Genomic DNA, 14,813 nt, shown 5'->3' with positions numbered 1-14,813 from the left:
CATTCTAGTGGGACTACTCAGCAGGACTAGAGCGGAGCAGACTGGACGTTAGACTACACTGGACACCCGCTGTCCCACGCTGGTGAGTTGAATCTACTGTAACGTACGGTAATAATCTGAGGACACAGTGTGCCGGATGCTTAGATCACTTCCCAAAAATCAGGTGATTATCAATTGAACCGAAATCATCAACTTATTGCATTTCATGCCTCTCTTGTTTTCAGCTATCTGTAGTCACATCTATGTAATCGAGTCAAACCTCTATGAAATAACTGATTCCTGTTTCTGTTCTGCTGTGTCCTAGTGCTCCACCTCGTCCAGCTTCTTGATTATGAGAGAGCAAACCTCACCCAGGTTCAAATCACAGACGGGACTTCTACCAGGTGGCTCATCTCTTGTGTAGTCTTTACAGACATGATCAGTGCAATGAAATGCACTTTGCTGGATATCTGATTGTCACTTTCTGCTTCATCTTCTACAGGCATGCTGAAGCGCACCAAATACAGCCGTCTGCGCAACGATTCGCTGACGTCCCTGGAGGATTGCCCCCAAAGAATGCTGCCCTCAAAGAGGGACCTTTGCCTCGACTCTGATTTTGCACAGCTGGATGCCGGAGCACCGACACACCAAGGGACGTCCACCCTGAGGAACTTCATCCCCCGCATGGCCAACATCCGATTGCAAAGTCCAATTACCCCGAGGGGACAGACGAACACAGACCGGGACAGAACCATTGATGGACACACTGACAGACCCTTATCCAGGGCAGAATGGGGCTCAGGGCCTGATCAGAGATTTTGTAGCAAACCTTCCCTCAATGTGCCCCTATCCACTGGCAATAACCTAAACCACTCGGCTCTGCGCTGCACAAAAAGATCCATCACCCTGCATCGGATTACCAGCCTCCCCTGGACCCCCGACTGTCCTCCTTGCTCACAGCACAGAGACGGTCTGTGCCCTTTGAAGACATCCTCAGCAGTAGACCACTGTGCAGTGGTGGGGACAGCAAGCAGAAGGGTTCACCATCACATCAAGGTACCTATCACACGTGAATACACTCGGCTGTGCACAAACAGAAATCAGACGGCTGCTAAGAGTTCCTTACCTTATCTTCATGTTTTTCACTTTTTTTAAACAATTTGCCTAAAATTGTTAATGTTTATTACTAAAATATTGATCGGTTGTTAGTGTAAAGCTTCTTCACTTTACACTTTGTAAGAAAGTGCAGCTAACCTCATATCCAGGGTCCCATCAGAGACTTGAGGTTTGATTCCCACTAGTGCCAACATAAAAACACATACAAGTGAACGAAGAATGCAAACACACATCGAAACACTCTGTCTCCCTGAGCTTTATCCACACCATCACACTCACTCTCATACGTTCATCCCCTCCCTCTCAGATAGAGCTTCCTGTGTAGGCAGTAGTGACTCATCCTGGCTCTCTGCTGCTCACTAGATCTGCTCTGCTTCTGTGTGCGTGTGTGTGTGTGTGTGTGCGTGTGTGTGCGTGCGTGCGTGCGTGCGTGTGTGTGTGAATGAATGTATCCGGTATCAGCAGAGCCCATGCTGTCCTAGAACCGGAGGTGTGTCCGCATGGGTGATTAAGAGCAGGGTCTGTGAGCTGACCACTGATGGAAATGAGAACGGACTGTTTGATTGTCCTTTATAAACAAGCACACACATACATTACGCACTACCGCCCACTGACCCCATTCACACATACACACACACATATTGATTTAAGTCCGGTCTTCATCAGTGGTCTTACTCATCCTGCCCTCGGCCTATAGAGTCTGCTCTGCTGAAGCTTACGGCCAATAGAAGTGGGACTACCCAAAGTGTATCCATGCACATGGTCTAAATGTCGCCTGGTTGCATTTATTACATGTCAAGACGTCCAAAACTATTTCTTTAGTACAGAAGTTGCTTGTCGGATTGCTATGGGTGGACTATTCCACAGTTTTTGTCCACAAGCACATCTGTATGTACATTTCATGTTTAATGCAGCAGTTATGAGTGGAAAAGAAGAGAGTGCTAAAATTGTTTTTTATTTATTTTTCCTTTTCCTTATTTTTCCTTATTAATGGCAAAGTTGATCGGTCCACCACTTTGGTCCAGACTGAAATATCTCCACAACTACGATTAACATTTGGGGGTTTTGGCGCCTTGTTATTTCTTGATAACTATTGGATGGATTTGGTTCGGGTAACCACTCTGCCCAGAAGATGCATTCTAATGACGTTGATGATTTCTCCCCTAGAACACAAGCAGTTTTCTTATACTCTGAAACATCTCAGTATCTACTGGATAGTTTGGCACCACATTTTTGTTCAGACAAATTTTCATCGAGCACCATTATGAGATGTTGTATAAAAGGTCTCGTCAACTACTGTATGTATTACCTTGAAACTTGTTAGACATCCCCCCTCAATGGGGATTGTAACAACTTTGGTGATTTCTTAATTTTTCATCATCAATTGTCCAATACTTGACCAAATCCCTGAAAAACAAATGTCATTAGCTGTAGTTTGTATTTTGTTCTAATTAGCAAATGTTAGCATGCTAACATGCTAAAGTAAGATGGTGAACATGATATCAGCACGTTAGCATTGTTCCTGCCAGCATAATAACATTTATTACAGCCCCACAGAGGCACTAACGTGACTGTACTCTAAGTCGTGTTTACTTGTTTTTGTTAAATGGTTATTTTAACTGATTTCCTAGGTAGTCATGTCAAAGATTTCTGCAACAGCCAAGAAGAGAGAAAAGCATGATCCCATTTAAATTGAGGAGAAACAGGACAGAAACATTGCCCACATCAGCACTCTGTCTGAGATCATACAACACTTTTATTGTGGCTGTATTACTTAACATTTAGATCAGTGAGTAACTGATGTTTTGTTGTGTTTTCCTAGTACATGGGTAGTGTGGAAGTGACCCAGTCCATGAGAACCCTCGACTTTGATATGAGAATGAAAGTCACACGGTAGGAAGTTCTCCAAGTACCACACACACACACACACACACACACACACACACACACACACACACACACACACACACACACACACACACACACACACACACACACACACACACACACACACACAGATACAGTACTTAAGATACATAATACAACTAAAGATCTAACTGCTGACAGTGTGCATGGAAGAACAAATATACATATATTTGCCAAGCAAGACGTGTGGTTTATTTGAAAAAAAATATTTCAAAAGGGGAAATCAAATTAAAAGTATAATGTTTCATAAACCGGGGCTTTCTCCTCATCATTTGATATTGACATCCTTGTGCAGGATGCCGTAACGCCGAAGGACACAGCTCCCTCTGTTCACAACAACACTGCTGAATGATGGGGCAGAAAATCCAATTAGATAAATTTCCTCCTAATGATCTCTCATAGTCTTATTAAGAGGAGAGAGAGAGGCAGAGAGACCTCAATCCATTACATACGATTTGTTTTCAAGGAGAAGAAAAGTATTTCCTGGAAAAAAGTCTTACTTCCTTGATAGTGGGATGTTAATTTTGTGTGCGTGGTTGTTTTTATGGTTTGGCCTCTCTGACCGAAGCATCAGCAACTACAAAGCTGTGTATGTATAGCTTTTCTAAACAGGCAAGGGCTCACTGATATTCAATTGATAGGTGAAGTACATGTTGGTAATAATACTTTTGCTGCAGTAGGATTTTGAATGCAGGCTTTTTGCTTACAACAGAGTGGGCTTAAATTGAAGTATTAGTCATTTTATGTTCTTCCAACATTGACCTATACTTGATAGATTACTTGGTAGTCTGTAACAATGTATGTATGGTTTTCTTTAAATGTTAATCTGCAATAACTACTAAAATAAATAAAGTAATAAGTACAAACATTTCCCTCTTAATTGTAGTGGAGTACAAGCAGTGGTGGAATAAGTACTCAGATGCTTTGCTTGGGTAAAAGTAGAAATATAGAAATACAATATTAGAAGTAAAAGTCCTGTATTTAAAACGGTACTTAAGTAAAACTACAGAAGTATTATCAGCAGAATGGTAGTTTTTATTATGTAAAAAGTACTCATTATGTAGAATGGCTCCTTTCAAAGTGTTGTATCATTATTGAATATTATGTTATTCAAATTACAAATACCTGAAAACTGTACCTGAGTAAATGTATTTTGTTACAGTTCTCCACTGAATATAGTACTACTTTTAAAAGTAATGTTACAGTGTATTTTACTTCTCTAAAATACTGTAGATGAGCTTCTTGTGATGTAGTTTCCTTCCTCTCATGTTTTCACATGCAAGTCACATGTTAGCAGGGCGCACTGGATCCCATGTTCACAAAGGTATCTCTGTGTTCGGTGTGTGTGTGTGTGTGTATGTGCGTCTGTATGTGTACATGTTTATAATCTGTTTGTGTGTGCAGAGAGGCAATCAGCAGACTGTGTGAGAGGACATCAGCAGTGAAAACTAAAAGGGTAAGGTACACACACACACACACACACACATACACCAATGCAATCAACACAGACCCAACTAGAATAACAGATTTTTGTCATCATCAGCCTGTTTACAAGGGACTGTCTGCTCTTCTGGGTCAAATCAACCTACAGTTTTCAGGGAGCAGAATCATCGTCACTGTCTCCACAGACAGTGTGACTCTGATCGCTGCCTCATCCTTTCAGGTGACCGAGTCAACACGCTTAAATGTATTATAACTGTCACACATCTTAATTATTGAGGCATGCGAAGTAAAAAAACAAAAACAACCTCTGTGCTTGCTTTGTTCCTCTCTCTTCTCCTCCACAGAAGATTGCCCACCACCCCATGCAGGCCATTTCATTTGCCTCAGGAGGAGATCCAGTATGTTCATATTCTCAAATGTTTCACATGAACAAATGTGTGTTCAAAATAAATGTTCATGTGCAGATAGGGGGCACGAACACACATACATACACATACATACACAGAGTGACTCATTTGATTTAGCTTCATTACTGCTTCCTTTGCTGCAATGTGTGGAGGATTGAATTATTTCCGACCCCAACGCTTGAATCTTTTTCACTTTTAATTGGTGGTGTGAGGTCTGTATTTATCAAGCCACTAAAAGTTACATTTCGGACACAAACTCAAGAATAAAAGCTATTCATAAAATCCTTGCAGCTTAAAAAAATACTCTTAAAGTTAATAGAAACTCCAAGGTTATTAAAGGAGCAATTTCATTTATTGACATCTAGTGGTGAGGTTTTAGATTGCATCTGAATACTCCTCCGTTCACCCCTCCATTTCCAAGCATGTCGAAAAACTACCATGGCCTTCGGGTAACGTAAAAATGTGAAAGGCTCTCGCTAGAGCCAGTGTTTGGTTTGTCCGTTCTGGGCTACTGTAGAAACATGGCAGTGCAACATGGCGGACTACGTTAGGAGGACCCCCTCCCTGTTTAGATACAAACAGCTCATTCTAACAAAAACAAAACGATTCTTAGTTTCAGGTAATTATACAGTAATGGTAACATAATCGTGAATATTATATTCCAGATCTGCCAATTATCCCCCCAAACGTTACACACTGTTCCTTTAAGAGTAGATTCTAGATGACTGCAGTACAAACACTGGAAGTGAAGCACGTATTGAAAAGATTTTACAAAATATCATTGTTCATGATGAATAATAAGTTATTTGAAGCAATTTATTTTATTCAGAATAGCGTATGGCTACTATTTAAATTTGATTCAAACATTTTGAACAATGCAAAGAAGCAATATTGCTGCTGTCTTTGATTTAGTTTGCAAATTCCCCTTATTAGGATTTCTCTGATGTTCCTCCTCTACCAGCAAAATAATTCCCCCCGTTTTGCTTGTTGTTTCAATTACAGACATTTTCAGAATACCACAAGGTAAAATATAGGATTTAAAAGAAAGAAGAAATAAATTCTCATCTAAGATTGGCTTAGAATAATTCTTGGGATAAGCAACAATTCATGAAATCGTTTCTTTTAAACAACCATCAAAGCTGGTTTGTGCTTTCTTTGCTTTTACACCATACCAAGTTTGTTTCAAACTAATTACTCTTATGTGTTTTAATTAATCCTCTTTCCTTCCATTCCTGCATTATTTCCATATGGAAGAATTTGAGTTATTCATCCTGAGTGAAAAAAATAAAATCAATGCTGTAAATAGCCAGCAGGACATGTCAGTTATTAGCTGCTGTCTAGGTCACATCCTGCCTGCAAACGGCTTGACTAACAAAAACGGTTACTTGTTTTTGGTATGTGTTCATGAACTCCATTGTTCAGCTCCAACAAACAATGAATACAAATGCTGGGTTCACACTGTACTCAGCATTTGTATTCAATATTTAATTTCCATTGTGATACCGCGACGTCGCTCTGGCCAAAGATTAGAGAGAACAGGAGGGCGGTTTCTCTCAGGCAAACACAACACCATCGAAGCGATGGATGGGATTATAGCTCGCTGCTTAATTAATTAGCTAAAATAATCTTGTAGTGTGCTCTAAGCCTCGGCTCAGTTGGCTTCGACACATAGAAGATAGCGGGGGGGGAATTAAAATCAATCTGCCACAGAGGCTTTATGGTGAAACATATTCCGCTGACTCTGCTCTTGTATTAGTATCAGAGAACCACTGATAGGAAGTGAATCATTTAAACAGAATACACGTGGACGACCAGCTAACTGAAAATGTCTGCTGTTTTTTCCATTATTAAATCATGAATTATAGAGCCTAAACCCACCAGATACACAGGTTATAAACTGAGCAACACAACAACAGAGTCAGGAGGTTTAATAGTGGCCTTGTGCGCATACAAATGCTGAGAATATCTTTAAAGGGATTTCTGAAAGACAAAATAATATTATCTTTCTTTTACAAATGAAAAGTCATACTACTCAATTCAATACACTCGCTGCTACAGTCTTACTTGGTCTGATATGACCAGTAGCTTATGGAGGCTAATGTTAGCTAATGTAGACACTTACGGTTGTGTAATTACTGAGTCATGATCTCACTTGTTGTTATATTATCTATTTGTGCTACTGTTAAACTGTATGTATACACTATATTAGAATTAGCATCTTGTAATTTTTGGCCACGGTGTTCAACAAAGTTGACATAGTTTTGCTAAAAGTCTTCTTGTTATAATTGTTCTCTCTTGTTTGCAGGACATGGCTGATTACATTGCTTATGTTGCCAAGGACCTCATCAATCAGAGAGGTATAGCACAGTTTAATTTCACATTATGATGAGCTCGGCTTCCACTGGACTTACTACCTTTATTGTGTATCTCTCTCTCTCTCTCTGTCTCTCTGTCTCTGTCTCTGACAGCATGTCACATCCTGGAGTGTCCAAGGGGTCGTGCCAGTGAGGTTATCAACAGCATCGGTCAGGCCTTCGAAACTCGTTTCCGACAACTTCTGAACCACACGCCATCGCTCCTCTCCAACAATCCCAGGTTGTCCTTCTGTCTACTGTAACTGTCTTATTGGTGTGTTTAATGCACATTTCACCCATCTGATCAGGAATGCAATTTAACAATTCTGTGTTGGCCAATTATTATTTTCACTGGCTTTTACAACAGCATAGTTCTTTGAGAGTTTGATCCAGGGGTCCCTTATTGTTTGGTGTCTTAATTTTTGTGTTTGTATGAAAATGTCCTCATCGACACAAAATTAAGCTACAGCAATTTTGATAATCTAAGTATAATTTGACTCTTATTTGAGATATGTTCTTTAAAGCCAAACATTTGCTCGTTCTAGCTAATCCAATGTTGACATTTGATGCTTTTCTTTGTCTTATTGCCTGGTAATCTATAGTGGAGATAGAATAGCTTTTGGTTTTGTCCTTAGTTTAACAAAAGCAAGCAATTTGAAAATGTCACTTTCGGCTTTAGGGCTTTTCCACTATGACATTCATTCAGACAAAGTGATTAGTCAATCACTTGCAGCCATATATTAATTTGATATCCATACATGCATAAGGACTTTTATACAGCGAACTCAAAGGAATCAATATGATTTGAGTATGTGTCTATGTTTGTGTTTTTATGTGCGTGTGTGAGTGTGTGTTCTCGTGTGTTTATTATAGTAACAGAAGTCATGTCACAGCTTCTCCACAGTGGAGGCAGTGAGGTGAACATCATGTAACTGTCTGCCTGCAGGTCAGCAGTGAGGATCTGTCACAAATGGAACACAGAGGAGACGATAACGGACCTAAAGGCCAAGCAGGAAGTTGAAGCCAGCGAGCACCGTGACTACTACAATGTGATCCCCGGAAAGACGCCGCCCGCTGGTGGAATAGAAGACCTGCGGATCACGAGCGAGGAGAACAAACAGGATCCTGACATAATGGGGGTAAGAGTGACATTAACATTTAGTCAGCTTCAGGGAGACCAGAAAGAAAAAAAAACACAACAAGTCCAACCTTTTTCCAAAGCTTTCAACCACATCTCCGGGCCCTCCTCAGTATATTAAGTTATTCTGCGACCATGGAGATGGTTTAGTAGTTGTCTCATGATTAAACAATGGAATATAATAATGAGATAATGATTTTGTGGTGAACGTTGTAGACAGTATGGGCTAATGCCATTGGATTAATAGTAATAATTCTTCTTCTGTTTCTTGTTCTTCTTGTGACATGAAGGGATTGGAGTGAGTCCTTGGATGTGTGCATATACTGTATATTGTATTATAGCCCACTCTTAATTTCCTCCACAGTAGTGGAGTTGTAAATGTTACAATGGTTTCATATGTGTAGCTGTATATCTCAGTAATACACTGCCTAATTTGAAGAAAGCTCTTTTTTATGACACCCAAAAGATCATTTTACATTTTAAAATAGAAGAATAATTTCATCTCCAGAAGCACTTGAGCTTGTTCAAGGACGCCTCAGTTGTTTGTAATAACTTCCCAGAATTATTGTGCTAGTCTGGGAATTAAGCCTGCGACTTTCCGGGCATGAGCACATGTCTCTAACCTTCATGCCATCACTGCTCCTGCATACACACATGCACACACAGATCTTGTCTGTATGACTCATCCAGTGCTGTTGCAGGTTTGTTCATCTCAGCCTCTTTCACTGTATGAGAACTGCTCCATCACAGAAGAAACTCCAGCTCCACCTGCAGGTAAAACTCATCAATACACTGCAAAGTGTTCAGACTGTATGTGTCTGTAACCACTTTGTGTTTCTATGTCTATGAGAAAGTGTACTTCAAACCAACATAAGGGTTCATTCAAGTAAACTTTGTTTAAAATGATTAATCCAGATTTTAAATCCATCCCATCTGTGCTGCGTAATTTCAATGAAAACCCGATTAAGTAAACCAAATGATATGGTTTCAACCAAAGGTGAAAATACTATAGCTCAGGGTTAATGAAACCAATCAGTAGCCTACATCTGAGTGAGAAAATGTCACATAGAGCATTCTTTTTATTGGATTGTTGACTATTGGACTCTTTGCTGATGCTGCAGTGCCCCAAACATAAAGAATATGTTATTCAGCAGGGGTCAATCTGCCATTTTCTCTTTCAAAATGCAGCCATTTTAAAACACCTCAGCTGTCAGTTCAAAGTGAACCACTAATCTGAGTTTAAATCTGAGTTTTGCAACCTGGAGCTGATTAGAAAGTAGTTTTAGAGTAAGATTAGATTTTAAGAAAGATCTAGAACTAGCCTCATTAACACTAAGTTTATAGATTTGGTACAACAGCATAGTTTAAAAAAAAAGAAAACATGATATTATCTTGCTTTAAAGTTACTAATGATTGGAGCAACCCACCCTTGTGAACAGTTATATTCTTCCTCTATTGTGTCTCCATCAGACTCAGTGGTATCTGAGATCAGTGCTGAACAGTGCATCCCTCTCTCTGAGACACGGATCCAGGACCTGATCCAGGAGGAAGTCTGGTTCCACGGCAGGTAATCAACATCCCTGTCCTTCACTGCCAGTGAATTACCAATTTAAATGTGTTTGTCTTCTAATGTCTATCTCCCTCTTCCTTTCTTAGTAACTTTAATGTCTGTCCTTCATCCCAGATTAGGAAGGGAGCAGGCGGAGTCACTTCTCACCTGTAGCGGGGATTTTCTGGTCAGAGAGAGCAGCTCTGCCTCTGGTCAGTACGTACTCAGCGGGATGGAGGGAGCCACCGTGCGCCACCTACTGCTGGTGGATCCACATGGACAGGTAAAGAGCTTTGGTGTTGGATTTCAAATACTCAAAACATGCAGAGAGGCAAATGCCAGCTGGCTTTAATGTTTAAACTTGTCTGTGTTTTTGCTTAACCAGGTGCGGACCCGAGATCAGGTGTTCCTGAGTGTTGGTCACCTGGTGCGATTCCATATGGAGAACCAGATGCCCATCGTCTCTGGAAGCAGTGAGCTGTGTCTGAGACAGCCAATCCTACAACGACACTAACACACACACACACACACACACAAACACATTCATAGCATGTATAAATTAGCCTACAGCAGCGGTTCTCAACAGTTTTGAGCTGAGGCACAACGTGCACAAGCGAAAAAAACATTAAACCTGTCAACATGTGAGACATTACTGAGTACATATACTGCACATGTGCAGTGAGTTGTTTCTTAATATTTGAGTAAATTCTCACTCTTGTGCACACTGTGCCTCACCCCGCGTTGACTACTACAGCTGCTGGCCTGCAGAACATCCTGTCTCTCTCTCTCTCAGGCTAAATTAGCTGGTGTTTACTCAAAGTCTAAGCACAATCACTGGTGTCGGGAGGAAATTACCAGAATGTTGGCAGACTTTCAGAATCTTTTTTTTTTTACATGTGAAATTTGTCTTGTGTTCATTTGTTTTTGATTTGTTAGTGCTTCGTGACCCATTTCCCATGCTTGACTTTTGAATCCCACTTATTTGTTACATTCTGTATAAAAAATTTAAATGCTCTTTGTAAACAGAGACTACAGCAACAGATGTGCAGTTCAGTCTCAGATAAGATGGCAAATATGCAAATAGTAACGTTTTTTTGTTTCCAATAAGGTAATCAAATACATCATCAGTTCTTTTACAGAATGGATCACTGGATTTAGTTTTTAATTTCTTTCTTGTTAATACTCAAAAACACAACTTTATTTCTTCCTACCCCTTTTATAAGCTAATTATTATTAAATTAAGGAAATATTCACAGCACAAGCTTACTGTAACTACCTGGTAAGAAATCCCAATTCACAACTATCAGTAGTTAAGGTCTGTGTGGTTCCAGCAACACTGGAAATGCCATGCAACTCTTTCACAGCCACTTCAAAGCAGGAATCTTGAATCCAGTCTGCAGAGGCCCATACGCTTTTGTAATTTATATTCCAGGTTGTTATTTCATATGCCCTCAGTAATTGTGATTTTAAAATATATTTAGCTTATAACTCCTGTTTCACATGCTAATGATTAATAACTGCAAAGACATGTTTTTTAAATGTTCCTTTATAAAGATCTTGCTCTGACTTCAGTTACTTCACTTGAGCCACACACGGAAAAATAATTACTATGGAAATCAAGCAATCTATTTTTTTAACGGCCTGGATTAATTATGCCACAAGATGGCGCTATCAGTCTTTTTAAAAAGCTCATTCTCCTTCAGCATCTACCAGCATATGTTTTATTGATAGGTCAAATACTCTGGCTTGATTTCTTAAATTCTTCTAAAAATTGGTTTGTGTGGTGGTTGCATTTCTCCCGATGTTATGTACAAGATGTTCTGGATGAAATATATAATCTGATTATGCATATATGCTCAAGCCACTGATTTAAACTACAGTGACATCATGCATTTTTTCCCGCTATTCCTGTGTTCTTGAGACAGATGTGTGTCTGAAAGAGCAGTGAAAATCACTGGTAGTAAACAGCCGATAATAATTGCTGCAACACTTCTCACAGCTTTCAGCAGCCTTTCACTTTTGGTGAAGTGAAAGATGACTGTGTGCTAAAAGTATGCAGCTGACTGTTTTCGGGCTGTGGCCCTCGTCGTCCTCTCGAGAGGCTTGGAGGGTCTCGCCCACATTAATCACCCTCAGCACAGCTTGTTAGGCTGAGATCAGGGAACCACCGGCAGCTGATGAGGAAAGAAGCAGCTCTGCCAAAGGGTGATACAAACACTATAGGGTATCTAAAGAAAAACATCACTTCAAGCCTTTCTGTTCAGATAACTCTGTCAAATGTAATCACAGATCTCACATAACTTCCCACAATCCCTAGCTCTTGGGGCGTCAAAAAGAGGGCTTATCTGGTTTGTTACAAAGAGCAGAAAATGAATGCACTTGAAATGCTATCTCTGCCCTCTTCTACACACTTTGTGCACAAGTTAAATATGATAAATTATATCTTCATCTTATCTGATTCAGTCAGTAGACAAACAGAAACTGAAAGTGTCTCTCGGCAAACCAAAAATCAGATATAACTATCATCTATTAACATGAAAGCTATCACAAGTGTAACATTAAGTGATTCTTCAACCGAGTTAAGTGATTTTCCTGCTTCTATTACGTCTCTCTGGACTTTCTCTGAGTCACAGGGACCTCGCCCAAAACAACTCACCAAGAGCAGCAATGACCCATGTGTGTGATGCCTGTCTTGCAGATGTGTGAGGCCTGCTGATGGACACATGTTGTCAAAACTGTGAGGTCACTGTTTGACCTCCGACCCCTCATTCATGTCAAAGCAGCAGCTGGTAACCTGTGTGGCGTTATCATATAAGCAGTTTTGGGAGGAACATAAACTGGGCCACCTTTTTAGCGATTTTACATGAAAAGTAATAAAAACCAATACTGGCAATTTTAATTAGGATTATTAAGATGATGCTGAAGGATATTTCAGAATGCATTTATTTATAATTTGTCATGATGTTTTAAGGTATGTATGTTTAAATTTTGCTATTTAATTACTATATGTGTATGTCATTACCATTATTAATATTATTTACTTTAGATAATGGAGATTTATTCAAACCTCCATATTGAAATCTTCAGATTTGTTTTAATTGGGGCATTTATGTGGACTAAGCAGGCTATAAAACGGATCAAACAATTATTTATATTAATACATACGCGTTACTGTGGATAACCATTTTATATTTACTCCGTACTATAGTAACTGCAACCCGATAAAATTACTCAGAAGGAATTAAACAATTTCAATTGGAGCTGAAAATATTCCTTAAATAATTGATTAGTTGACAGAATAGGAAAAGTATGAATATTTGCTATTATAGTAGACCAAATATACTTGGGTTTTGGACTTGCAATTAGACAAACAAAAGCTATTTGAATATGTCGACTTGATAATCGTTATACTAACAATATCTACAACATTTTCAATTATATAAACCAAGGAGTAAATCATCATAGCCTCCATACATGACCACTCTGTTCACCTGTAAATCATTTTTATAATAATCTAATTGAAAAAACATCCATGATAAAGTCATCAGCACCAGTAATAAATGTAGACATGAGTTATCACTGAGAAGTTTTAAACTTTGAAGACAAACATCACCAGCAGAAATGAAAAGTGTGAAACAGTAGGTATTTATCTTAATCTATGCAACCACATGTGTGTGCATTTGTTAGTACATGTGTGTGCATTCCTTGAACCGAGGCAGTGACATGACTCTTGAAACAGGAAATGATAAACATTCAGTCTAATCTTCAGGTTCTGTGTCTTTGGTTCAGATCCAGAGCATTAAAAAGTAAACTCCTTGAATTCCTTTATAGAATAAACTTGAGTGCTGATGAGCCTGAGGGCATTCACTTTACACACACACACGTGCGCACACACTCGGGCGCTCGCTCACGCACAAACACGCATATTGAGCATATGACAAAGCATTCCCAGACCCTGAAGCGCCTTAATGGAACAATTAAAGTCATAAAAAGCGCCCAGAGTACGAGAGCATGAAATTGTTCCTCATTTCAATGTTATCAGAGTCACACAGAGTTCAAATCTGGGAGGAAACCAAACAAGACTTGGCCACTGACTGGGCCGTGTTGCAGCAGCATGTCAAGATCGACACGTATGTTCCTCTAGAGACGAGTGAGTCATGTGAGGTGCGCAAACAAATGCACACAAATAAAGAGACGGGCTAGTTTTTGGTTCCTTGGTTCTGTTTCCTGTTTCCACAAGTCTACAAGTCAGGAACCAGTGAGGGCACGCTGTGCAGAGGAGTGAGCCAAAAGTCTCTGTTAAATGAGTATACAGTAAGTTGCTGTTGGCCAGAGTCAGTGCAGAGTGGATGAGTGTGTGTGTGTGTGTGTGTGCGTGTGCGTGTGCGTGTGTGTGTGTGTAACCCCCACAGTTATCGCCTCACTCCTCAGCAGCGCTCTAGTTGAGCTTTTACCTCCCTCTACACTCAGGCCTCAGCCCTCTACCCCGGCTTAGCATGACGGCTCGTCCCTGAAGCTCTGATGGGTGTATGGACTGTTCTGGCAGGCCTTTCTGAGCAAAAACACACACGTATACTCACATTCACAACACACTGTGTCCTAAAGCACAATAGGCCCTGAAGTTTCTTCATCTTTCCACTCTCTCTTTATCATTAACCCTTTGGAAACTAGGTCATGCCAATAGCTTCTGCTCCAAGTGTATGACTGTGTGTGCAGGGGAGTGTCTTTGTTGTGAGTGAGGACAAAATGGGGGTCCCCATAAGGTAGGTCATTACCCTTTAGGGTGAAGGCTTGGTTTAGTCTCCAGAAAATGAATGTGAGTCAATGTAATGCCCCCAAAAGTCATGAAAACGCAACTGTGTGTGACATGGTGATGATGAGGGGGTGGGGGATTCCAGGAT

At 40.1% G+C, this 14,813-nt stretch overlaps 1 protein-coding gene across 1 annotated transcript; it reads left to right on the top strand.

Annotated features, from left to right (window-relative positions):
• Window positions 1-331: 331 nt before the first annotated feature.
• LOC306714524 (SHC-transforming protein 1-like) lies at window positions 332-10,426 on the top strand (the record flags this gene model as incomplete). The annotated part of the gene is made up of 13 exons (XM_079184567.1): window positions 332-383; window positions 482-1,035; window positions 2,918-2,988; window positions 4,426-4,477; window positions 4,565-4,684; window positions 4,809-4,862; window positions 7,177-7,228; window positions 7,340-7,466; window positions 8,172-8,364; window positions 9,065-9,137; window positions 9,834-9,930; window positions 10,048-10,195; window positions 10,298-10,426. 13 exons carry the CDS (start codon window positions 332-334, stop codon window positions 10,424-10,426), a joined length of 1,722 nt encoding a protein of 573 aa, XP_079040693.1.
• Window positions 10,427-14,813: the final 4,387 nt, after the last annotated feature.

This window comes from Pholis gunnellus, assembly GCF_910591455.1.
Source record: "Pholis gunnellus genome assembly, chromosome: 1".
In the NCBI taxonomy this organism is placed as follows: Eukaryota; Metazoa; Chordata; class Actinopteri; order Perciformes; family Pholidae; genus Pholis; species Pholis gunnellus.
The sequence above is the reverse complement of the archived record's forward strand: the minus strand, read 5'-3'. Positions and strand labels throughout refer to the sequence as shown.